General features: G+C 47.7%; 2 protein-coding genes across 2 annotated transcripts in view; one reads left to right on the forward strand and one right to left on the reverse strand.

Annotated features, from left to right (window-relative positions):
• frem1b (Fras1 related extracellular matrix 1b) overlaps positions 1–13,441 on the forward strand; it is a 122,702-nt gene extending 109,261 nt beyond the window's left edge. Inside the window, exons 25-37 of the mRNA XM_072437955.1 lie at positions 82–339; positions 3,142–3,307; positions 5,076–5,277; positions 5,407–5,551; positions 5,871–6,000; positions 7,050–7,122; positions 7,206–7,355; positions 7,775–8,241; positions 9,092–9,133; positions 9,327–9,461; positions 10,278–10,390; positions 11,577–11,662; positions 12,848–13,441. Coding sequence (XP_072294056.1) covers positions 82–339; positions 3,142–3,307; positions 5,076–5,277; positions 5,407–5,551; positions 5,871–6,000; positions 7,050–7,122; positions 7,206–7,355; positions 7,775–8,241; positions 9,092–9,133; positions 9,327–9,461; positions 10,278–10,390; positions 11,577–11,662; positions 12,848–13,017 — 2,137 coding nt within the window. The 3' untranslated portion in view covers positions 13,018–13,441. The remainder of the gene's footprint in view (positions 1–81; positions 340–3,141; positions 3,308–5,075; positions 5,278–5,406; positions 5,552–5,870; positions 6,001–7,049; positions 7,123–7,205; positions 7,356–7,774; positions 8,242–9,091; positions 9,134–9,326; positions 9,462–10,277; positions 10,391–11,576; positions 11,663–12,847) is intronic.
• A 2,107-nt stretch (positions 13,442–15,548) lies between these two features.
• LOC140353976 (proximal tubules-expressed gene protein-like) lies at positions 15,549–24,953 on the reverse strand. Its single transcript, XM_072438775.1, has 4 exons — positions 24,795–24,953; positions 24,003–24,129; positions 15,793–15,864; positions 15,549–15,631 (listed from the first exon to the last, which is right to left on the reverse strand). The coding sequence occupies exons 1-4, from the start codon at positions 24,862–24,864 to the stop codon at positions 15,559–15,561; spliced, it is 342 nt and encodes a 113-aa protein (XP_072294876.1). The 5' UTR covers positions 24,865–24,953; the 3' UTR covers positions 15,549–15,558.
• Positions 24,954–25,241: the final 288 nt, after the last annotated feature.

Genomic DNA, 25,241 nt, shown 5'->3' on the forward strand with positions numbered 1-25,241 from the left:
GGTTTGGACCTGGTTTAGTCCTGGTTTAGTCCTGATTTAGTCCTGATTTAGTCCTGGTTTGTCTGACTCTGGTCTCCACAGTTTCCTCGTCTCAAACGGCGTATCGTCGGTCGTGGGTTCGTTCCTCGTCTCGATCCTTCACTTGGACAAAATCCCGCCCAGTTTGGTCCAGAACTCTGGACTCAGGGTCCAGGAAGGTTCCAGTGGGATCATAACCAGTTCTCACCTGCTCCTGACCGACCCCGACACTGCTGTGGTCAACCTCACATACAAAATCACCCAGATGCCCCGGTGCGGGAGGCTGCTGCTGCGCGGAGCGGCTCTGGACAGAAACCACAGGTCGTAAATCCAGGTTTAAATATGATTTATTGTTAAATGTGATTTAATGTGACCGGAACAGAGAGAATGTTTTATCAAAGTGATCATCAAACTTATTTAAAAACACTCTAAATGTAAATGAACATATCACTTCTCTTTCCGTTTAATTCTGTCACAACTCTGCCCTCTAGTGGAGGAAACCTGAACTGCAGTGCACCACTGTTCTGATACTTTTATCTTTTCATTTTAATTTGTTTATTTATTCATTTTGAGCAAGTCAAATTTACAAAGGGTAAGAAAAATGTTTCCATAATGATGTTGTTGTTTTATGGCGGTTGGCATCCAAGTGTTGCATTACTGACAGACTTTATTCCTCAGACTTTGTCGTAGTTGTTGTTGTTGTTGTTGTTGTTTTATGGCGGTTGGCATCCGAGTGTTGCATTACCGCCAGACTTTATTCCTCAGACTTTTCGTAGTCCTCAGACTCTGTCGTAGTCCGTAAAAGTACTCCTTCCATTGCTTTGGTGTTATAAAGCCCATGAGGTCATGATATGTCTTTGTGACGTAGTCCTCAGACTCTGTCGTAGTCCGTAAAAGTACTCCTTCCATTGCTTTGGTGTTACAAAGCCCACATATCATGATATGTCTTTGTGACTTGTCGTAGAATAGTTGTTGTTGTTTCAGAGACCGATCGGCTTTATTCCAGGGAGACTTCTTCATCTTCCTCTCCTTCTTTGACGTTCGGTGCTTCCACCGTACAGCTTTATTCTTTAGGCTTCATTCTATAGGCTTTAATATTTCCACTGACGTCGCTGCTTGGTAGCCGTGCGTCTACGAGACTGGGCGAGGACAGGAGACCACCCCCACCCCCATCTCGTCACTCTGATCACTCTGACTCCCCAAAAGCAGATCCCAATCACTCCGACTCCCATTTAGCGCCTTTAGCCTGTTTTCTATATCTGCCCAATCAAGCTCCTTTGTTCCAAGGAATCTCCCTGCAGCTTTAGCAATGATCCTGATCCTTTCAGTTCTGCTTTGAGTTTGAGCAGCACAGTTTATAACATCCACCATAAAGAGAACAAAATCCTCTATCCACAACCAGGGTATACTCATTCATTCTGGAACCTGCACACTTGGGACCTCCACTCTTGAAACCTTCACACTTCTTAGGAGCCACGCTGGCCTTTCTCATTTCGCCCTGGCTGGGAGCAGCGCTGGCTCCTCTCTCTGTATTTACTCTAAACTCGTTACTTGAAACTTTTTTGACTGCATCTGCATAGGATATACCTTGAGAGACCTTTATTTTATGCACCTCAGCAGCTCTTTTGCTAAACTTGCATCCCCCGTAGGCAGAGCTATGTTCTTCCCCACAGTTACAGCACTTCAGTTTTGCTCCCACGTCACACTTCCCATACTCGTGATCTCCTGCACATTTACCACATCTTTGCCTCCCTCTACAGACCGCTGCAATATGCCCAAAGCGCTGGCACTTAAAGCAACGCAGGGGCGGTGGAACATATGGCCTAACGTCATGGCACATGAACCCAATGAACACCTTACTAGGCAGGCACCTCCCTTCAAGTGTTACCATTACCGACAAGCTGTCACATCTTACCCCAGACCGGGTCACCTTCAACCGCCTAGCGTCCACCACCTTAGCTCCAGTCAAATTCTCCTTAACTTCATCCACAGACGTCGCCGTAGGGACGCCTACGATAACTCCTCTGACCGTGTTTCTTTCAGCATCAGACACAATGTCCACCCAGACGTTTAGTTCCAATCGCCTTCCGTTGCTGAGCCGCGTCCTTGCACACGACCAGCAGCGAGCCATCTCTAAGGACACTCGCACTCTTGATCACTCCCACAGCTACAGTTAGGCTCTTTGACAATGCAACTGAATTCCACTCCTTAAAGGATGCACTATCCTGTGCAAGCTTTATGATCACCTTACAGTCTCTGCTCTCACCCCGGATATCAATAGCTTCAGTCTCATCCTGCTGCTCATTCCCAGAAACCTCGGACGAGCTAAGGGACTTTTTACGTTTCCGGGCACGAGCAGCCAGAAAAGGCTGCTCCTCCGCGCCTTCCAAAACGCCTTCGACCACCGATCCACTCTCCTCCGCCATCTCCTGTCTCTCCAGACCGCCCAGACGCCAGACTTTATTCGTAGTCCTAGCTGTTCTTCTTCCAGTGTTGTTGTATGGCGGCTGGTGTCCAGGTGTGCTGTTGTTGTTGTTGTTGTTGTTGTTTTATGGCGGTTGGCATCCAAGTGTTGCATTACCGCAGGTTAAATCTTGCAAAAATACTTTGAACAGACAATTCCCTTTAGAAGAAATTATAAATTTTTTACTTTTACTTCAAAGCTTTGTGCCGAAAAGTCCAACTGTTTTAACCTTTCTTATTATTATCATGATGTAAATTCAAAAGAACTGTCTTTAGTCAACAAAACGTGGTGAAGTTTAAAGTCAAATGACAAAAGTGCAGAAATATCACTTTCTTCACTTGTTTGAGATTCAAGATTTCAAATGTAAAGTTTTTTCATTTTGATTTTTCTTTTTACACTAAGTTTACATTTTCAACATTCACAATCTTCCCGCCTCCAACGTGATCATGATCTGCACACGTGCGGAACATGCTTCATCTTTAACATGTTTATATGAAATATGAGCTCTGAATAATAAGTGAATAAACCAGAGCAAACAAATATAGAGTTTAGAGTTAAAGTGACTGTAGCAGCTAAAAGACCTATATCTAACATAAACATAACGACTCACGCTAACGGCTCATGCTAACGACTCACGCTAACGACTCACGGCTCCTCAGGTTCTTCTCTCAGTGGGACGTGGACCGGGCCGAGGTCTCGTACCGACACGATCCAAAGACACGCGCTTTGATCGACTCGTTCCACTTCCTGCCCACCGACCAATCAAACGCCGGCTTCCTCCTGTACGGACGAATCAGCGCCGAGCCAGCCGTTTTCACCGTACAGGTAACTAATGTGGGCGTTACAGGTAACTAATGTGTAATGTGGGCGTTACAGGTAACTAATGTGGGCGTTACAGGTAACTAATGTGGGCGTTACAGGTAACTAATGCGGGGGTTACAGGTAACTAATGCGGGCGTTACAGGTAACCAATGTGGGCGTTACAGGTAACTATTGCGGGGGTTACAGGTAACTAATGCGGGCGTTACAGGTAACTAATGTGGGCGTTACAGGTAACTAATGCGGGGGTTACAGGTAACTAATGCGGGCGTTACAGGTAACTAATGCGAACGTAACAAGTAACTAATGCGCGGGCGTTACATGTAACTAATGCGCTGGCGTTACAAATAACTAATGTGCGTGCGTTTCAGGTAACTAATGCGCGTGAATTACAGGTAACTAATGCGGGCGTTACAGGTAACTAATGCGGCCGTTACAGGTAACTAATGCGGCCGTTACAGGTAACTAATGCGCGGGCGTTACAGGTAACTAATGTGCGGGCGTTACAGGTAACAAATGTGGGGGCGTTACTGGTAACTAATGCGGGCGTTACAGGTAACTAATGTAGGTGTTGCAGGTAACTAATGTGGGCGTTACAGGTAACTAATGTGGGCTTTACAGGTAGCTAATGTGGGCGTTACAGGTAACTAATGTGGGCTTTACAGGTAACTAATGTGGGCGTTACAGGTAACTAATGTGGGCGTTACAGGTAACTAATGTGGGCGTCACAGGTAACGAATGCGCGGGCGTTACAGATAACTAATGAGCGGGCGTTACAGGTAACTAATGCAGGGGCGTTACAGGTAACTAATGTAGCCGTTACAGGTAACTAATGTGGGCGTTACAGATAACTAATGCGCATGCATTACATGTAACTAATGTGGGCGTTACAGGTAACTAATTTGGGCGTTACAGGTAACTAATGCGGGCGTTACAGGTAACTAATGCGGACGTTACAGGTAACTAATGCGCGTGCATTACAGGTAACTAATGTGGGCGTTACAGGTAACTAATTTGGGCGTTACAGGTAACTACTGCAGGGATTACAGGTAACTAATGCGGGCGTTACAGTAACTAATGTGGGCGTTACATGTAACTAATGTGGGCGTTACAGGTCATGTGAGCAGTGAGCTCAGTTCGTGTTCTGGTTTCAGTTCCGGTTCTGGTTTCAGTTCCGGTTCTGGGCTCAGTTCCTGTTCTGGTCTCAGTTCCTGTTCTGGGCTCAGTTCCTGTTCTGAGCTCAGTTCTTGTTCTGGTCTCAGTTCTTGTTCTGGTCTCAGTTCCTGTTCTGGTCTCAGTTCCTGTTCTGGGCCCAGTTCCTGTTCTGGTTTCAGTGCCTGTTCTGGTCACAGTTCCTGTCCTGGTCTCAGTTCCTGCTCTGGGCTCAGTTCCTGTTCTGGGCTCAGTTCCTGTTCTGGGCTCAGTTCTTGTTCTGGTCTCAGTTCTTGTTCTGGGCTCAGTTCCTGTTCTGGTCTCAGTTCCTGTTCTTGTCTCAGTTCTTGTCTAAGTTCCTGTTCTGGTCTCAGTTCTTGTTCTGGGCTCAGTTCCTGTTCTGGTCTCAGTTCCTGTTCTGGTCTCAGTTCTTGTCTCAGTTCCTGTTCTGGTCTCAGTTCCTGTTCTGGTCTCAGTTCTTGTCTCAGTTCCTGTTCTGGTCTCAGTTCCTGTTCTGGGCTCAGTTCTTGTCTCAGTTCCTGTTCTGGTCTCAGTTCCTGTTCTGGGCTCAGTTCTTATCTCAGTTCCTGTTCTGGTCTCAGTTCTCCCTCTCTCGTCGCAGATTGAGCGTCTGGACCGTTCTCCTCCCTCACTCCTCTCTCGACTCTCTCCATCGATGGTCTCGCCTCTGGGCTCCGGACGCTTCGGGATAGTCCTGGACCGGTCCCACCTCCAGGCCTCTGACCCGGACTCTGAGGACCAAGAACTCACCTTCACCATCACTAAACCTCCACAGCACGGACACCTGGAGAACCTACTCACTGGTAACACTTTAGACCTGGTTCAGACCTGGTTCTTACCTTGTTTAGTCCTGGTTTAGTCCTAGTTTAGTCTTAGTTTAGTCCTGGTTCAGACCTGGTTCAGATCTGATTTAACTCTTTTTCTTGTTTCAGGTTCGTACATTCAGTCTCGTTTCACTCAGAAGGACATAAACCAAAAGTCCGTGGTTTATTTACTTCCTGTCGATGTCGACGTCACAAAAGACAACTTCCTGTTCGTCCTGTCTGACCCGGCAGGAAACAGCCTGCCCCCACAAAGGTGAGTCCTGGTCTAGTCCTGGTCTAGTCCTGGTCTAGTCCTGGTCTAGTCCTGCTTTGGTCTCTCTTTAGTCCCGCTTTAGTCTCTCTTTAGTCCCGCTTCAGTCTCTTTTAAGTCCTGCTCCAGTCTCTCTTTAGTCCCGCTTCAGTCTCTGTTTAGTCCCACTTAAGTATCTCTTTAGTCCCGCTTCAGTCTCTCTTTAGTTCCGCTTTAGTCTCTCTTTAGTCTCGCTTCAGTCTCTCTTTAGCCCTGCTTCAGTCTCTCTTTAGTCCTGCTCCAGTCTCTCTTTAGTCCTGTTTGTAACCTGGTCCCCCCTCAGTCTGGACTTGTCCTGGTCTCGGGTGGAGTTCTCGGCCTCCTGCTACAGGACCTGTGAGACCTCTGGGATTCTGCACATCCAAGTCCAGAGATCTGGGTCCAGCGCAGACCCGGCTTTCGTCGCCATTCAAGTAAAAACGACTCAAGCCACGGTTCCATGGGTCTCTGGAGGGTTCAGTCCTTAAGAGTGTCTAAAATGTTTTTATTATCATGACTTGGTTCTTGTGCTAAATATTCATCATAGTTTTACATAATCACAGTTTTAGTTTGGAATGAAAAATGTGGAAAAATACAGGAAGTAGAGCCGAGTTCTAAAATGCAGTAGGTACATAATTTATCCGGCTCAGCTGCGCAAACCGTTGCATTTTTATGACCTTTTGCAAAAAAATTGTCAGTTTTGAAGGGGAAACCAAATATATTAACTATTACTACCAACTATATTCATTTTACGAGACTGTATTAAACTAGAAGAGTTTACTTCTTCCACGCAAACTACATACTCCATTGTTTCTTGTGAGACACTCTCTGATAAGACACCTGTGCTGGAGAGACTGCAGACCCCAAGGACATCTACGTGTGAAAACGGCCAGTGGAAGAATACTTAGAGAGCCCTTCATATTCCGCCTTATATCCAAATGTTATAAATATACGAGCAGAGCAGGGAAATCGGCGCGATCCGGAGAGCCCGTGTAAGTTGCCGACCATATTTGATAGGGACAGATGGTGAGCGCTCCGTTATCTCTGTGTTCGAATAGCACTGACAGGGATTAAACATTTGATTCATTTTAACTGTTTTGATTCTTGCCTTTTCTTCCATAAACGAGCATGCCGACAGTTTTGATGTTTAAGTGTAAATGTTTAGAGCCGTTTCTTATTCTTCTGCTTTGTGATTAAGAGGTTCAGACGTAGAGACTTTGCAAAGAAGTCAAATAAACGAGGCAAAACTGTTCCCGTTCACGCTAGCTTTAGCCACGCCCCTCACATGCAGAGAAGTCAAATAAACAAGGCAAAACTGTTCCCGTTCACGGTAGCTTTAGCCACGCCCCTCACATGCAGAGAAGTCAAATAAACGAGACAAAACTGTTCCCGTTCACGCTAGGTTTAGCCACGCCTCTCACACACAAACGTGGAGTTCAGGCTGAGCAGGCGACTCACTGCTGGGTAAACGGTTCTGTTCTAGGTGGAGGAGGGAGGAGCTAAAGTGGGCCGAGATTTCACCCACAGCTCTGCGGCGCTCCTGCAGTTTGACAAAGGTCAGAGGTCACGTTCCAGTGTCACACAGAACCAGCAGAAAAGAGGGATAAATGTTTATGAACGTTCATGTGGTTTTGTTCAGGAGTGAATATAAAAACGTGGAACATTTTCCTCATCGACGACGGTTTGGAGGAGAACCACGAGTCTTTCACAGTTCTGCTGAAAAACCCCAGGAACAGCGTCCTCGGAACCAGGACCTCAGCCCGGGTCGAGATCCTGGACCCCAGACAAGGTTTCAACAAGACCGGGACCAGACAAGGACCAGACCAGGACTAAACCAGGACTAAACCAGGACTAAACCAGGACTAAACCAGGTCTAAACCAGGTCTAAACCAGGTCTAAACCAGGACTAAACCAGGACTAAACCAGGACTAAACCAGGACTAAACCAGGACTAAACCAGGACTAAACCAGGACTAAAACCAGGACTAAACCAGGACAAAACCAGATTTAAACCAGGTCTAAACCAAGACTAAACCTGGTCTAATCCAGGACTAAACCAGGTCTAAGCCAGGTCTAAACCAGGTCTAATCTAGGACTAAACTAGGACTAAACCAGGTCCAAACCAGGACTAAACCAGGTCTAGACCAGGTCTAAACCAGGACTAAACCAGGTTTTTGTTCAAGTCTGAACCAGGACTTTGCGTTTCCAGGTCGCTGTGATCCTTTTGAATCTTTTGAGGATCTGGTTCCGTTGGTCCCTCCTGGTACAATTCCCGAACAAGGTCCAGATCCTGGTCTCAATCCTGGACCAGAGAAGGACCCAGTGACAGAAATCGAGACAGAGTTGATTTATGAACCAGATCCAAAGAGTCCACGTAGAGGAGACGTCCCGAACCGCGAGCTGGACTTCAGCCTGAGGGACCAGGCCTGGACCCAGGACCAGGACCAGGACCAGGACCAGGCCTGGACCCAGGACCAGTCCTGGACCCAGGACCAGGACCAGGCCTGGACCCAGGACCAGGACCAGGCCAGGACCCAGGACCAGGCTGGGCTGTACAAGGACCTCAGAGACCAAAGATGGACCCACCCCAAGGACCTGAGGAGGTACCAGACCCAGGTCCAGACCCAGTTCCAGACCCAGGTCCAGACCCAGGTCCAGAGAGACCCCAGACATAGGGTAAGTCCTGCAGTTCCTGTGACGTCCATTACGGGGCGCTCGATCACATTGTTCTACACCTGATGTGAGATGAATATCACCACAATCGTCCCACTGCCCCCCACGCATCAGGATTCACCTCCTAATATTACGTGCTCTCCTGACCGCTCTGACCGCGTCCCCAACATGCCTAGTATCAAACTGACCGCTCTGACCTTGTCCCCAACACGCCTAGTATCAAACTGACCGTTTTGACCACGTCCCCAACACGCCTAGTATCAAACTGACCGCTCTGACCATGTCCCCAACACGACTAGTATCAAACTGACCGCTCTGACCACGTCCCCAACACGCCTAGTATCAAACTGACCGCTCTGACCATGTCCCCAACACGACAAGTATCAAACTGACCGCTCTGACCATGTCCCCAACACGACTAGTATTAAACTGACCGCCCTGACCATGTCCCCAACACGACTAGTATTAAACTGACCGCCCTGACCATGTCCCCAACACGCCTAGTATCAAACTGACCGCTCTGACCATGTCCCCAACACGCCTAGTATCCAACTGACCGCTCTAACCACGTCCCCACCTGTGTAAATCGACTCAAACAGACCAAAGTCCGTCTGTGGGCGTCGCCATGTAGGTTCATCCCTCTGCCCAAACTACAATGCTGCGCTGTGATTGGTCAGGTTCACAGAGTCTGACCAGAGGATTCTCCAGAGTTTGTGAAACAAATATCACCAGAATTCATCTGGACAGGTCAAGCCAAAACTGTTTTGACATTTGTAAATAAAGCTTTAAATGACCAAAAACAATTTTAAATATCTGTTTACCTTGTTGTTGTTGTTGTTGTTGTTGTGTGCAGGTGCACGAGTTGACAGACAGGGGACAGGAGCGAGTCTGGACTGTACGTGCTTTATAGAGTTTTCAGTGATTGTTCTGCCACAGAAAAGATTTATTATGTCACAACTGTCCAAAGTTTGAACTCAGAATAAGGTCAGAATAACTCGGTCAGAGGTCAGATAACTCTGGGTCAGAGGTCAGCTGATGTTCACAGCTTTATTCCGGTGAACAAAGGTGATTTGGTTTGTTTTGTTCAGTTTCACAGTTTGACACCGCTCAGAGTGGAACAGATCCTGGAGCAGCCGCTCAGAGATGCGCCGTCACCACCAGAGGGCGCCACTTCAGCCGCTAAACCACCAGAGGGCGCCACATCAGTCTTTAATGTTGAGGCAGTAAGGACTTTTCTCCGTCTTTGTCCTGTTGTTTTTCACATTAAGTGAGGAAAGTAAGTATTGAACCCTGTGATTTTGCATGTTCTCCATATTCATCGTCTGTGCAGTTCTCACAGAGCTGTTAGTCTGCCTTTACAAAGTCCACCTCTCTCCACTTATTCATCTAAATGAGCAGCTCCTGTTTGAGCTCGTTAGCTGCAGAAAGACCCCTGCCCCTCCCACAATCAGTCTGACTCCGCCCACTGCCATGGACAAGGCCAAAGAGCGGTCAGAAGACCCCAGAGACTGAACTGTAGACCTCCATCAGGCTGGAAAGAGCTACAGGCTATTGAGCCGCTTGTGAAGATCAAGTGTTGGAGCGATTGTTAGAACATTTCTAAGAGAGAGAACGTGCAAAATGGCAGGGTTCAAATACTTACTTTCTTCACTGTTAACGAGGGGCGTTTGTGTGTGTGTGCGTGTCTGTGTGTGTCTGTGTGTGTGTGTCTGTGTGTGTATGTATATGTGTGTGTGTGTGTGTCTCTGTGTCTGTGTGTGTGTGTGTCTCTGTGTGTGTGTGTGTGTGTGTGTGTCTGTGTCTGTGTGCGTGTCTGTGTGTGTGTGTGTCTGTGTGTGTGTGTGTGTGTGTCTCTGTATGTGTGTGTGTGTGTGTCTCTGTGTGTGTGTCTCTGTGTGTGTGTGTGTGTGTGTCTCTGTGTGTGTGTGTGTCTGTGTCTGTGTGTATGTGTGTCTCTGTGTGTGTGTGTGCGTGTGTGTCTCTGTGTGTGTATCTCTATGTGTGTCTCTCTGTGTGTCTCTCTGTGTGTGTGTTTGCAGACGGCCCTCAGCAGTGTCTGTCCCGTCTCCTGGACTCTCCACAGGGGGCGCTGTTTCCTCCTCAGCCTGTCGGTGGCGTCGTGGAGCAGTGCACAGCAATCCTGCTCCCAGCTGTGAGTCTCGCCCTGCCCTTTTGCTGCTTGTTGTGGAGTGGTTAGCACGTATGCTATGGAAAGTGGTGGAGTGGTTAGCACCTATGCTATGGAAAGTGGTGGAGTGGTTAGCACGTATGCTATGGAAAGAGGGTTATTGAATATCACATGACAAGAGACTGTTCCTGCCACTGTAAAAGGAGCAGATGGTTTTTTGGGGGGAACGACCCCCTAAACCCCCTCTTTGTCTTTCCTCTTAGACTCACATTTACTTTTATTCTCCAGAGCAGGGGTGGCCAACCAGTCAGAGACTAAGAGCCACATTTTTTACTGTGTTACCGCAAAGAGCCATATCATACACATGGGCTCACATGAACATCACCCCATCCCTTCCTCTTACACACACACCTCTGCTCAGTCAAATTATTATTATTATTAACAATATCATGTCACACACCAACATGATAATGACAGAAACTGACTCCTACAGTACTAAGATCACAAGCCAGTCATTTTCAACATTGAACATGTGCACTGTCTCCCACACAAACTCTCAGTTCAACAAAGTCCACAAACAAATACATAATCATTTACATACCATATTGAAGTTCAATATGGGTGGTTTTCTTTTAGATAGGGGCCGTCTTCCTGTAATTTGGACGGGGTATTTTGAAATGTGGACGGGCATTTTCGAGTGCAAGGACGGGGTCATTTTTATTAATAAATCTTAGAAAAAAGAGAATATTATCATTAAATCGGGCCGGGAAGAGTTTGATTAAAGTCCGCCTCGGCCCGCGCCATGACACTTTACTGTTTACAAGTGAAAATTTGCATGCTGCGCGCTGATTGGTCGACAAAGTTTGTGTGCTTGGCTCTGATTGGCTGCCAAGCCTTGGTCCGGAGAATGCCGAAGCTCCACTTGGAGGAGGATCACCTTACGGGCGCCTCCGCGCACGCAGAGCGCCGTCTGGCACAAACACAAATGTTGATATGAACGTAAAAGAGCCGCATGAAACCAGGCAAAGAGCCGCATGCGGCTCGAGAGCCGCGGATTGGCCAGACCTGCTCCAGAGTTTAACACACAGTTTAAGAATCTGTTTCAGGTTTAGCTTTAGGAAGAATCTTTATTATTATTGAAACCATAATACATGTGTTGATAAAAGAGCTTTTGAACAGAAAGACTCTGTAAAAGTGTTTTGTGTTTCAGGTTCAACAGCAGTTTGGCCTCGGTCCAGACCAGACGAGACCTGTCCTGGTTCTGGAGGTTCAGCGGGAGGCGGGCCTTCTGGACAGGTCAGTGTGAGGCTTGTTTGTCTTAAATTAGCTTTTACATTTGATAGTATGCGCAACAAAGTTAAAGTTATATCTGGGTAAGACACACTCCCTCTGTCTGCGAGCAGTGGTACTGCACCTCCCAATGCATTTTTATAAATTTTTATGAGCTATACATTTTTATAACATTTTATGAGCTATACATTTTATGAGCTTTACATTTGTTTGAATGCTCCAAGTTCAGCCTCATGTTCCACTAATGTGAACAGACGTGTTTCACAGTCGGTCTTAAAGAAAAGTTTTATAGTAATGTTTGTGACCGATGGTTGTGTCCATACACTGGATTATGAACATTCATGTTCATAATCCAGTTCTCTGCATTATTAGGACTCAAATATTCCATATAATGTGACTTTAAACACTGCAATTTACTTATTTTATATTTGAATTTGGCTTATTCTCCAGTCACAAGATGGCCGCTGCGGCTGCCACGGCAATAGAACCATGACCTCTCTAGAGTTTATTAGAACTTCAAAAGTTAGACCACAGGTGTCAAACTGGTGGCCCGCGGGCCGAATCTTGCCCCCCAGACGTTTTAATCCGGCCCGCCGAACATTTCTAATTTATATTCAATAATTTTCGATAGATATATAGTGTTTTCATTGCTTGAACTACACTTCCCACAATCCTTTGCAGCGGCCGTTCCTCCCCCGCGCTGCTCTGCACTGCTGTGTGTGCTGCTGGAGCAAGTGCTGAGAAGTGACAACGTGCGTCGCACACTTTACAGAACTGAGCAGAGGTCTGAGCGAGGAAAGTGACGTGTGGTTTTGGGAAACACGTGGAAGAAAGAAAAAAGACCATTTAGTGGACGTTAAAGCTGTGCTAAAAGTGGAGCTAATGTGGAGCTAATGTGAAGCTAATGTGGAGCTAATGTGGAGCTAATTTAGAGCTAATGTGGAGCTAACAACAAGAAAACAAACTCTGTGATGATGCTCTGTGAGGAGAACATCTAAACCAGGTCAAAGCTGGACAGATCAGGAGCCACAGGTAAAAACACTAATGTGACCGTGGGAGACTGTGGCAGATTGTTAGACTGTGGCAGAGTGGTTAGACTGTTGCAGAGTGGTTAGACTGTTGCAGAGTGGTTAGACTGTTGCAGACTGGTTAGACTGTTGCAGACTGGTTAGTCTGTATTTTCTGTTTCAGATTTGTCTGAGGTCATTGACGATGATTTGATGGCGCTGACCGGCCTGAAGGAGGCGCCGTTTCCTCACTGTGTCCTCGTTAAGAACCCAAAGAACTGGATCCAGACCAACTGTTCCACAGACTCAGAACACACCTTTATCTGCTCAAAACCGGGACAAAACCAGGTCTAAACCAGAATTAAATCAGGTCCAAACCAGGTCCAAACCAGGTCTAAACCAGGTCTATACCAGGTCTAAACCAGGACTAACCCAGGACTAAACCTGGACTAAACCAGGTCTAAACCGGGTCTAAACCGGGTCTAAACCAGGACTAGAACCAGGTCTAAACCAGGTCTAAACCAGGTCTAAACCAGGTCTAAGCCAGGTCTAAACCAGATCTAAACCAGGTCCAAACCAGGTCTAAACCAGGTCTAAACCAGGTCCAAACCAGGTCTAAACCAGGTCTAAACCAGGTCTAAACTGGGAGCAAAGAGGGACTAAACCAGGACTGAACCAGGCCTTAAAAGAGAGACTTGGATCTTGAGATCATTTTACTGTAAATTTAAAGTTGTTCATGAATATATTATTTTTGTCATAATAAAGAACTCTAAACGTGTGTCTCGTTAAATGAATCTGAAAATTGACACTTTGTGACGTTTATAGTTTGCTCCGAGCTCGTCCTTGTTCACTTCCAAACAATAGCGACGACAACGATGGCGGGCACAGCGGGCACAGCGGGCACGGCGGTGGGCGAGCCTGTTGTGATATAAAGCTAATAAACGTTTACGAGCTTGAAGTGTAAAACAGGATTATTACAAACAATCCAAGTTTCTCCGTGGCCCGTTCCAGAGAGAAGCGGTAGAGACTCCACGGCCCGTTCCAGAGAGAGGCGGTAGAGACTCCACGACCTGTTCCATAGAGAAGCGGTAGGGACTCCACGGCCCGTTCCAGAGAGAGGCGGTAGAGACTCCATGACCAGTTCCATAGAGAAGCGGTAGAGACTCCACGGCCCGTTCCAGAGAGAAGCGGTAGAGACTCCACGGCCCGTTCCAGAGAGAAGCGGCAGAGACTCCACGGCCCGTTCCAGAGAGAAGCGGTCGAGACTCCGCGGCCCGTTCCAGAAAGAAGCTGTCGAGACTCCATGGCCGTTCCAGAGAGAAGCGGCAGAGACTCCATGGCCCGTTCCAGAGAGAAGCAGTAGAGACTCCTCAGTATTGTAAAACAGCAGCAACGGTCTCTGCACAGACTTGTAGTTAGCTCTAAAATTGAGTAATAAAAGCACTTACAGAGCATAACATGAAGTAAAAGAGTGAATGTGGTTTGATTGACACGAGCCTGTTCCCCCCACACTCACCCCCCACACACTCACCCCCCACACACTCACCCCCCACACACTCACCCCCCCACACACTCATCCCCCCACACACTCATCCCCCCACACACTCATCCCCCCACACACTCACCCCCCACACACTCATCCCCCCACACACTCATCCCCCCACACACTCACCCCCCACACACTCATCCCCCCGCACACTCACAGTCGTTAGTCGTTATGGTTACAATCGTTATGTTCGTTATGGTTACAGTCGTTATGGTCGTTATTGTTACAGTCGTTATGGTTATTATGGTTACAGTCGTTATGGTTGTTATGGTTACAGTCGTTATAGTCATTATGGTTACAGTTGTTATGTTCGTTATGGTTACAGTCGTTATGGTTACAGTCGTTATGGTTACAGTCGTTATAGTCGTTATGGTTACAGTCGTTATGGTTACAGTCGTTATGGTTACAGTCGTTATGGTCGTTATGGTTCGGATAAAGTTAAACCTAATTAAGATTCTCAATAAAGTAACATTAGTTAACTAAATACAAATAATGAGCCATGTGTTTGGTATAAAGAGTTTTTAATTGAAAGTGATTGAATAAGCGAATATGAATACATTTGTGATTTGAAGATCGAGTGTTTTTAATTTAGAGAAAGTCTTATAAATGTTAAATGTGTTTAAGGTGTTTAAAGTGCCCCCTACAGGCCGGACGACTCATCGAACTAAAATGTTAGGGTTATAATTTTACTTACTGCTTGTAATTGATGACATCACACGAGGAAATCAACCGGCAACCAACGACTAATGTCTTTATTTTCATTATTTTTTTTTTTTGACGATTAAGAAAAAAAAGAAATGTTTAGAGTCAAAAAGGTTTGTGTAAATTCTGCATAAACTTTGACTGGAATGAATGGTGTGATGTCACTTCCTGTATGATTGTCCCTGGTGTGATGTCACTTCCTGTATGAGTGTCCCTGGTGTGATGTCACTTCCTATGAGTGTCCCTGGTGTGATGTCACTTCCTTTATGATTGTCCCTGGTGTGATGTCACTTCCTGTATGATTGTCCCAGGGGTGATGTCACTTCCTGTAATTTCTACAGATGTTTCAATGTTTTCTCCACAAATACCTGCTCGATTAGAGTAAAACTATCATTTATATGTATGGCAGGTATAAATACAACAAATAAAGTCAAAATGAGAAAATCATAAAAAATGTCATAAGTGAATGTGTTTAATGTGATAAATGTGTTTAATGTGATAAATGTGATAAATGTGTTTGATGGGTTAAAGATGTTAAAGATGCTAAAGATGCTAAGGATGCTAAAGATGCTAAGAATGCTAAGGGTGTAGGAGTGGTGATTGGTGGAGCAGCTGCGGCCTCGTCCAGTCAGATCGCTGCGTTCAGGTCACATGTGCGTGACTCTGTCCTCATGTCTTTCCAGACCCAGGTTTGTGTAGGTTTTCAGTTCACCACTGTTTCTGCAGAAAACACACCAACAACAGAATTTAGAAGTGACACTTGTGTCCTGGGGCTCAAACCCTCGAGCTCCTGGTTACAAGGCTCCAACCCCTCAGACACTGGTGGGAGGAGCTGGAGACCCTGGTGCAGCAGTAGAACGTGTTTAAACACTGGTCGTTACCGTCGGAGAAACTCGCTGGCGTTTTGTGTCACGTACTCGTTCTCTTTTGTCGACTCCAGGTCCATGATGTCTCTGTAAAAACAGATCAGACACAGTTTATGAGAAACTCCAGAGTGTGGCTTTGAAGTGCCTGTCACCATGGTTACTGTTGTAATTAAAATGATAGTTCTGAATCATGGCGACATCTCACAACACACAACAAACAACAACTAATGCCAAAGGCGAAGAAAAAGAAGAAGAAGAATTGTATAAATGCAGGACCATTGACACGCGCTGGGATGTTTGGGGAATACACTCCAGGGTCCCTGGCCAGCCTGGTGAGGACGAAGAAAAAGAAGAGTCGGGTCTGTGCTGTGGCCGGTCTGGAGAGACAGGAGATGGCGGAGGAAAGTGGATCGATGGTAGGTGGCGTCCTGGATGGCGAGGAGGAGCAGCCTTTTCTCGCTGCTGGTGCCCGGAAACGTAAAAAGTCCCTTAGCTCGCCCTAGAGTTCTGGGACTGAGCAGCAGGATGAAGCTGAAACTATTGATATCGGGGGTGAGGGCAGAGAGTGTAAGGTGATCATAAAGCTTGCACAGGATAGTGCATCCTTTAAGGAGTGGAATCCAGAGGCATTGTCAAAGAGCCTAATTGAAGCTGTGGGAGTGATTAAGCGTGCGAGTGTCCTTAGAGATGGCTCGCTGCTGGTCGTGTGCAAGGACGCGGCTCAGCAACGGAAGGCGATTGGAACTACACGTCTGGGTGGAAAGGACATTCTTGTGTCTGATGCTGAATGAAACACGGTCAGAGGAGTTATCGTAGGCGTCCCTACGGCGACGTCTGTGGATGAAGTTAAGGAGAATTTGACTGGAGCTAAGGTGGTGGACGCTAGGCGGTTGAAGGTGACCCGGTCTGGGGTAAGATGTGACAGCTTGCCGGTAATGGTAACACTTGAAGGGAGGTGCCTGCCTAGTAAGATGTTCATTGGGTTTGTGTGCTATGGCGTTAGGCCATATGTTCCGCCACCCCTGCGTTGCTTTAAGTGCCAGCGCTTTATGCATATTTCAGCAGTCTGCAGAGGGAAGCAGAGATGTGATAAATGTGCAGGAGATCATGAGTATGGGAAGTGTGACGTAGGAGCAAAACTGAAGTGCTGTAACTGTGGGGAAGAACATAGCTCTGCCTACGGGGGATGCAAGTTTAGCAAAAGAGCTGCGGAGGTGCAGAAAATTAAGGTCTCTCAAGGTATATCCTATGCAGATGCGGTCAAGAACGTTTCAGGTAACGAGGTTAGAGTAAATACAGAGAGAGAAGCCAGCGCTGTTCCCGAGAGAGGAGCCAGCGCTGCTCCCGGCCAGAGCGAGGTGAGGGAAGCCAGCGTGGCTCCCAAGAAGTGTGGAGGCCCCTGGTGTGGAGGTCCCAAGTGTGCAGGTTCCAGAATTGGTGAGAATGCCCTGGTTGTGGACAGAGAGGATTTTGTGCTCTTTATGGTGGATGTTGTGGACTGTGCTGCTCGGACTCAAGGCAGAGCTGAGAGGATCAGGATCATTGCTAGAGCTGCAGGGAGGTTCCTTGGAGCGGGGGAGCTTGATTGGGCTGATATAGAAAACAGGCTAAAGGCGCTGAATGGAAGTCGGAGTGATGGGGGTTTGCTTTTGGGGAATGAGAGTGATCGGAGTGAGGAAATGGGGGTGGGGGTGGTCTCCTGTCCTCGCCCAGTCTCGTAGATGCACGGCTACCAAGCAGCGACATCAGTTGAAATATCAAAGCTGTTGTTGTTGTTGTTGTTGTTGTTTTATGGCGGTTGGCATCCGAGTGTTGCATTACCGCCAGACTTTATTCCTCAGACGTTTCGTAGTCCTCAGACTCTGTCGTAGTCCGTAAAAGTACTCCTCCCATCGCTTTGGCGTTACAAAGCCCATGAGGTCATGATGTGTTTTTGTGACTAGAATAGTTGTTGTGTCAGAGACCAACCGGCTTTATTCCAGGGAGACTCTTCTTCACCTTCCTCGCCCTCTTTGACGTTCGGTGCTTTGGAAGTACAAAGCCCATGAGATCATGGGACGTCTTTGTTGTTTTACAAAGCCCATGAGGTCATGGGACGTCTTTGTCGTTTTATCCTTTAGAAGTCCTTCTTCCATCACTTTGGCGTTTCTAGGCCCATGAAGTCCAAGCGCGTTAGAACATCCTCTTGCTCCTCATCCTCGGCTCCAACACCCCCCACCTCTATAAACGTTTACCCAGCCCTGTGCTACATAAGTAAGCAACCACAGCCTGACACAAACCCTGTGACTGGATCGCCAGAACGTTCCGCAGATTGAACTCCCGCCCATTATTCCGAAACCACAAGGCCAACCCGGCCCTTTCCCTATCATAAGCCTCACAGCAAATCAGCACATGCTCGACAGTCTCTGGCACCCGACAGTGACCACACAGACCGGTCGGATGTTTGCCTATCCTACTCAGTGACCAATTGAGTCCAGTATGGCCAATCCTCATGCGGGCGAAGGCCCTTTCCTCCCACGCGTTCCTGCCCATAGACCCGCAAGGACCCACACTACCCTGTATGTGATAGAGATGCCGTCCAGTAACACAGTGGCTCCAAAATTCCTGCCAAAGGCCGACCACATGACTCTTGATAACAGGCTTGATTTCAGATTTGCTTAACTCAACCGCCACATCAATTGATGGCCGCCGAAGGGAACGTTTAGCCAGTGCATCAGCCATTTCGTTACCATCCACCCCCACATGCGCAGGGACCCAAATGAAGGAAACCCTCACATCCTTCCTGGACAGGGAGAGCATCAGACAGAAGATGCCATTCAACACATCCTGTCTGCAATCCGATTTCCCAGATTTAATGCTTTGCAATGCAGAAAGGCTGTCAGAGGCCACCACAATGCCGCAACACTGCAAAGCAGATTCCGCCCATTCCAACGCCAACCGTATCGCTATAAGTTCCGACGTGAAAACAGAAAGGCGATCTGTCAACCTCTTTTTGACCGCTAGCCCCAGGTCAGGCACAAAATAAGCGGCGCCAGTACGCCCACTCTCAGGATCCCTAGACCCGTCGGTATAAATAAACACATCACCTGAGTGCTTATCGATGAGCGCTTGAACGGCAAACTGCGGTGCCCTCCCAGCGACTCCTCTAAGCTTGCCATGCAAGCTAACATCAACAGGAGCCGGGACAAACTTCCACGGAGCTATAGCAGACAAAGCCACCGACGGGCTCACACGCAGATCACCAACCCCCGCAAGCCGCGCCTTCGCATTTCCTACCTGGCTGAAAATCATACCGCCAGCCTCACTCTGCCCCCCATCAACCCTGAGAAAGTCCCTCACCGGGTGAGAGCTCGTATGACCTTGCACATTCACCCAGTAAGCCAACAGAAGTTCTAGCCTCCGGAGCCGTAACGGCAATTCCCCCAACTCAACCTGCAGCGCCGAGACAGGGGAGGTCCTAAAAGCCCTACAGCAGATGCGCAAGGCCTGGGCTTGCTCCACATCAAGCTTCTTTAAGTTAGTCTCAGCCGCAGACATGTAGGCTATACAGCCATAATCAATAGCCGCCCTCATGACGGCCCGATAAATACCCAGGAGCGACCTTCTGCTGGCCCCCCAGTCCTGGCCGGATAGACAACGAAGCAAGTTATTCACCCTTTTGCATTTACCACTGACCTCATCAATGTGCCGACGCCAACTAAGCCTCTCGTCAAAGGTGACCCCCAAGAACCTCACCTCCCTGACCTGTTCGAGCACCTGCCCATGCAGTCGAAGGGAGACGTCCCTATGTCCATTGAAGAAACAGATCACTTGAGACTTCCGTACGGACAGTTTAAACCCCCACTTCAGGGTCCACTGCTCCACCTGCTGTATTGCCCTTTGCAGTTTCGCCTCGTAAAACCGGAGATTCCTCCCTCTCACCCATAGAGCGCCATCGTCAGCATAAAGGCTCCTCCCAACAGACCCATCCACGTCGTCAAAGATGTCCTTAATCATAACATTGAACAAGATAGGGCTACACACACTCCCCTGCGGGATCCCATTCTCCACCCCATAGACCCCAGAGTAAGCAGCGCCCACTCTGGTTTGGATACGCCGGCCAGACAGAAAGCTCCGGACCCAGTTAAACAGTTTACCCTTCACACCACACTTCCGCAGCTTAATGAGGAGCCCATCCTTCCAAACCATATCGTACGCCTTCTCCACATCAAAGAGCACCGCAATAACCTTTTCTTTCTGAGCCCTGGCCAGCTGGATATCAGATTCCAAACACAACACGGAATCCATAGTGTTCCTGCCCCTACGGAAACCACTCTGGTGCGCGGGAAGCAAACCCTGACTCTCCAAGAAGTAATCCAACCGCTCGGTAACCATGCGCTCCATCGTTTTCCCGAGCTGCGACGTCAAGGCAATCGGCCTATAACTTGAAGGGTCAGACGCTGGCCTACCCGGCTTCAGAACCGGCACCACCGTAGACTGTTTCCACGCAGATGGAACACAACCTGAATCCCAAACACGGTTGAAAAGACCCAGGACTAGCCCAAGCGTGTCATCAGTCAAATGAGAGAGCATGTCATAGCACACCTCATCTTTACCCGGGGCTGTCTGTTTCGCCTTAGAAAGTGCTCTCCTTAGCTCAAACAAACTAAACGGAAGGTCAAGGTCATCTTGAGTCGAAGGCTGGTGCCCAATCAGCTCAGAATTCTGGGCCAAAGTACTCTCCCTGTAGTGCCTTTCCGCAGGTGAGAGATTGTCAGAGCTGTGCACCGACACAAAGGTGCTGGCCAACAGTTCAGCTTTGTCAACGTCGCTGACTGCTTCAACACCATTCAGTATTAGGACCGGGGTCCCATGACGGCGCTCAACCCCATGCATCCGCTTAATCATCCCCCAAACATCCCCGAGACGCGTTTCTCTCCCAATTTTGGAACAATACCGCCTCCAATAGGCACTCTTGGCCGTTCTCACAGTTTTCCGCACAACAGCGCGGGCCCTCTTGTAGTCAATGAGGGCACCCTCAGTGTGGGCAACCCTTAGCCGGCGAAACGCCGCATTTCTCGCCCTAACAGCATGACCACATGCTTCAGTCCACCACGGCACCCGCTTCCTATGTCCACTACCACCACTCTTAGGAATCGTGCCTACCGCTGACTGCGTGATGAGCGAGACAATTGCACTATTGAGATCATCCACCTGAGTCAATCCTCCTTCCTGCAGAACCCTAGAACCATCATCAGCTTTCCTCAGGAAAGCCCCCCAGTCAACCCCTTGCCAACTGCCACCTCTGGATCCTCGTCCCCCTGACCACACAGCTCCCAAAGCCAATCACGGTGCGGACTAGATAGTGATCGCTACCAAAAGAAAGATTACCAAGAACCTCCCAACTACAAACACCAGCTAACTCCTTGGACACAAGTGTAAGATCTATTGCACTTTCCGCACCGGTCCCCATATCATAGCGGGTCCCACCCCCATCATTCAGACAAACCAACTCCCTTTGATTGATAAAACCCTCTACCACCTGCCCATACCTATCGGTACCACTACCGCCCCACAAAGCGCTATGCGCATTAAAATCCCCACACCACACGGCCTTTCCCCGAACATCCTTACCGATACTATGTAAGGACTCTAGCGTTAACTCACCACACGGATTATAAAGGTTAACCACAGTAACAGCTTCACCACCCAGCCAGACCCTCACCGCCAGGGCCTCCGGCGCTTTACTCACACTGACAACAACGTAATTTAGGTCATCTCGGACAAACACAGCCACACCTCCGCCTCTACCCTGCTCCCTATCATTCCTAACACACACATACCCTTGTATCCCAAAACCCCACCTAGGTCGTAACCAAGTCTCCTGCACGCACATAACGTGAGGCTTGTTCAACAAGGTAGAGACAAAATGCTTAAATTCCTGGCCATTAGCACGAAGACTACGCGCATTCCATTGCAAGACAACCACCGCCATTATGAGCCCCCGGAACCTGACGGCGCATCGGGAGCCCCCCCACTCCCACTGCCAGAATGGGGCAGGGCGCCCTCCCGCAGCGCATCCTCTATCTCCGTCCACTCGGGGCCCCCAGCTCCAAAGTACTTCCCTGCAGCCTTAGCGATGATCTTAGTCTTTTCGGATCTCTTCTTGGTTTGCCCAGTACAGTTAATCACTTCCACTATAAAGAGGAAGAAATCTTTCCTCTTCACAACCAGTACATCCTCCGCACCCACAGGGCCTCTGCCCGTGGAAGCCACACTCACGGGCATCCCAGTGGGGACCTCCCCCTGGCTGCGGGCAACGCTGCCCCCTCCCCTGTCGCCTAGGACACCAGCAGCACTGGCAGCCCCCACTGCATCCACCGTCACCTGACTACCAGACACCTTCTTGACCGCATCCGCGTAGGATATGCCTTGAGAGGCTCTCAAGCAGCCCTCTTGCTGAACACGCATCCCCCGTAGGCAGAGCTATGCTCTCCCCCACAGTTACAGCACTTGAGTTTTGCTCCGTCGTCACACTTCCCATACTCGTGGTCTCCTGCACATTTACCACACTTCTGCTTCCCTCTACAGACCGCTGCAATATGCCCAAAGCGCTGGCACTTGAAGCAACGCAGGGGCGGCAGAACATATGGGCGTACGCCATAGCCTGAAGAATGGAGCCTAAAGAATAAAGCTGTGCGGCCTGGACTAAAGCCGGTCGGACTCTGAAAGATACCAAGCAACAACATCAGTGGAAGTATCAAAGCCTAAAGAATGAAGCCCAAAGAATAAAGCTGTGCGGCGGAAGCGCTGAACATCAAAGAAGGACACTCTGAAAGATGAAGTCGAAAGAATGAAAGATGAAGTCGAAAGAATAAAGTCTGGCGGTAATGCAACGCTTGGATGCCAACCGCCATAAAACAACAACAACAACAACAACAACAACAACATGACGACATCTCACACACTTTAAACAAACTCAACAAAAATAAAGGCATATTTCTTTATTCGTAGGTTTTTGTCTAACAACATGGTCGCTTGGCAACATTCGAGGAATTTACTAGTGTGATGTTGTAAGGAACTAAAATATAAACCTAAAATGATCTGAACTAAATCATAGTTGTTGTTGTTGTTGTTGTTGTTGTTTTATGGCGGTTGGCATCCAAGTGTTGCATTACCGCCAGACTTTATACAAACCTGTGAAGCATTTTAATCTAGACCTGGTTAAAGATTGTGTCACTTCAGCACATTTTAATCACCTAATGAGGTCAATCATTCACCCCTCCTCCCCATGCTCCTACCCCACCTTCCATCTCTGTAGGACCTGGGATGAGAGGCCACTCCCCTTAGGCAGGAGGCCACTCCCCTCAGGCAGGAGGCCACTCTCGCCGCCGCAGCAAATTTAAAATTTGGGAAATTTCTGAAATCCTAGCTAGAGTTTGCGGCTTCGTCGCACAGAGCACGTGACAGGTAACAAAGTAATTTAGATAACTTTTGATGTCTCCTCAAACATCATTTTCACCAAATTTCAGCTTTTTCTGGCCAACGAGTTGGTAAAAGTATGACATTTGGAAAAACTCCCGAGTCATGCTTAGCAAATTTTGATCCAATATGGCCGACATTTGGTTGGGCGGACAGCGTTGCCGTAATAATATTTTTTACTTCTCTGGTCACCTCTGCGCCAAATTTCATGATTCTACGATCAGATTTTTTTGGGCCATTTCATATCTCTCAATGCATTTTTTGTACATTTGGGGGCGCTGACGCGCCAATTTTTTTTATTTTAGAAAAAGGAGATAGCCAGAATGTAGAGGCACGATTTTTAGAGGTGTGCGAAATTTGTGACTTTTCGTCAATGTTCACTGGGTGAAAAATAGGGAGGTTTGTCCCTTGTCCCAAGAAGAATAATATTCTGATGTGAAAACAATGTTTCCCATTTTTCAAATATCATAAACTCTATATTTTCGGAAAGCGCTTTCCTACATAATGGTGTGGGTCCCTGACGGGTACTTTTGTTAATTTTTAGTGGGCTCCGCCCACTTTGTGTTTTTGGCCCTCTATACAGTAATAATGTTACATTTTTGCATTACATGTTTATATGAACGGAACATGCAAGAGATGGAACGTATTCATGAGCTACTTAGAGCAAACGATCGCTTTACACGGGGATGACGACTGCGAAGAGTGGTTATCCTGCCTGTGAGTGAGGAGGTTGTGGGTTCTGTTCCTCGTGGCAGAGTGGTTACCTTTTGGGTTTCTCGCACCAGGCTCGTTTGATGATGAAGATGAGGAAAGTGAGGAAGAGAAACCCGACGACAGCGATGATCCCAGTGAGCCACTGAGGGAGAGTCTGAGAACCAGAGCCAGCCAGGACTGGAACGAGAGAACGAGGGTTTAGACCTGGTTCAGACCTGGTTTAGTGCTGGTTCACTCCTGGTTTAGTCCTGGTTTAGTCCTGATTTAGACCTGGTATAGACCCGGTTTGGACCTGGTTTAGTCCTGGTTTAGACCTGGTTTAGACCTGGTTTAGTCCTGGTTTAGTCCTGGTTTAGACCTGGTTTAGTCCTGGGCTAGACCTGGTTTAGACCTGGTTTAGTCCTGGTTTAGACCTGGTTTAGTCCTGATTTAGACCTGGTTTAAACCTGGTTTAGACCTGGTTTAAACCTGGTTTAGACCTGGTTTAAACCTGGTTTGGACCTGGTTTAGTCCTGGTTTAGACCTGGTTTAGACCTGGTCCACATTTACATCAGAGTTCATCAGATCATTGGCCGTTTATGACGCTCACATTAGATAATCGTGACTTTACAACATTTACAAAACTCGAGCTGAACTATGAGTTGTTTTTTAGTGTTTTTATTGCTGAAAATAACTCCACAAACATCGCCTCTCCACGGATCTGACGTGTATGTTGTTGTTTAATGTCGCGCTGTGGAACATTTAGACTCTACACATCATCATAGACCTTAAGATATTTAAATGTAAACAACTGCATGAGGAGAAAAGACAGTAAAAGTAAAATTATATCATTTTAAACTCACGGGTTTGACTCAAAACTGATCCAAGATTCAGGACCAAAACCAAAAGCGTCAAATCCACTTTAGATCTCATCCTGGTCCAAAATGTGTCCTCAGAAAGTCCTTGTATCCACAGAGTCCTGCTCAGGTCCTGCTCAGGTCCTGCTCTGGTCCTGGTTTAGACCTGGTTTAGACCTGGTTTAGTCCGAGGGGCAATTCTGTGGTAAATGTTTGACAGATTCACAGGAAACAATAGGTCAGTCATAAACCGAGGGAGGAACAGAAGATCATGACGTGTTAATGACCAGGAGAACTCGAGTGCTAATAATGATTTGAACCGATTTGAACAACGGTCAAACAAACGTTCCCTAAAGCAAGCGGCTGGTTCATGTCGCTTCACTTCCTGCTCCAGACATTCCTTAATTAGGAATGAAGGAATTAATGATGAATAAACACAAAGCAGAGCGAGTT

This window comes from Eucyclogobius newberryi, unplaced genomic scaffold, assembly GCF_026437365.1.
Source record: "Eucyclogobius newberryi isolate DKJ021-1_F unplaced genomic scaffold, fEucNew1.0.hap1 SCAF_9, whole genome shotgun sequence".
NCBI classification, from domain to species: Eukaryota; Metazoa; Chordata; class Actinopteri; order Gobiiformes; family Gobiidae; genus Eucyclogobius; species Eucyclogobius newberryi.

Coding starts and splice junctions, on each gene's coding strand:
- LOC140353976 (XM_072438775.1), bottom strand. CDS start 24,864: ATGAGATCTAAAGTGGATTTGACGCTTTTGGTTTTGGTCCTGAATCTT. Junction 15,865..24,002: donor TGGTGCGAGAAACCCAAAAG/GTAACCACTCTG, acceptor CTGTTTTTACAG/AGACATCATGGACCTGGAGT. Junction 15,632..15,792: donor GCCAGCGAGTTTCTCCGACG/GTAACGACCAGT, acceptor TGTTTTCTGCAG/AAACAGTGGTGAACTGAAAA.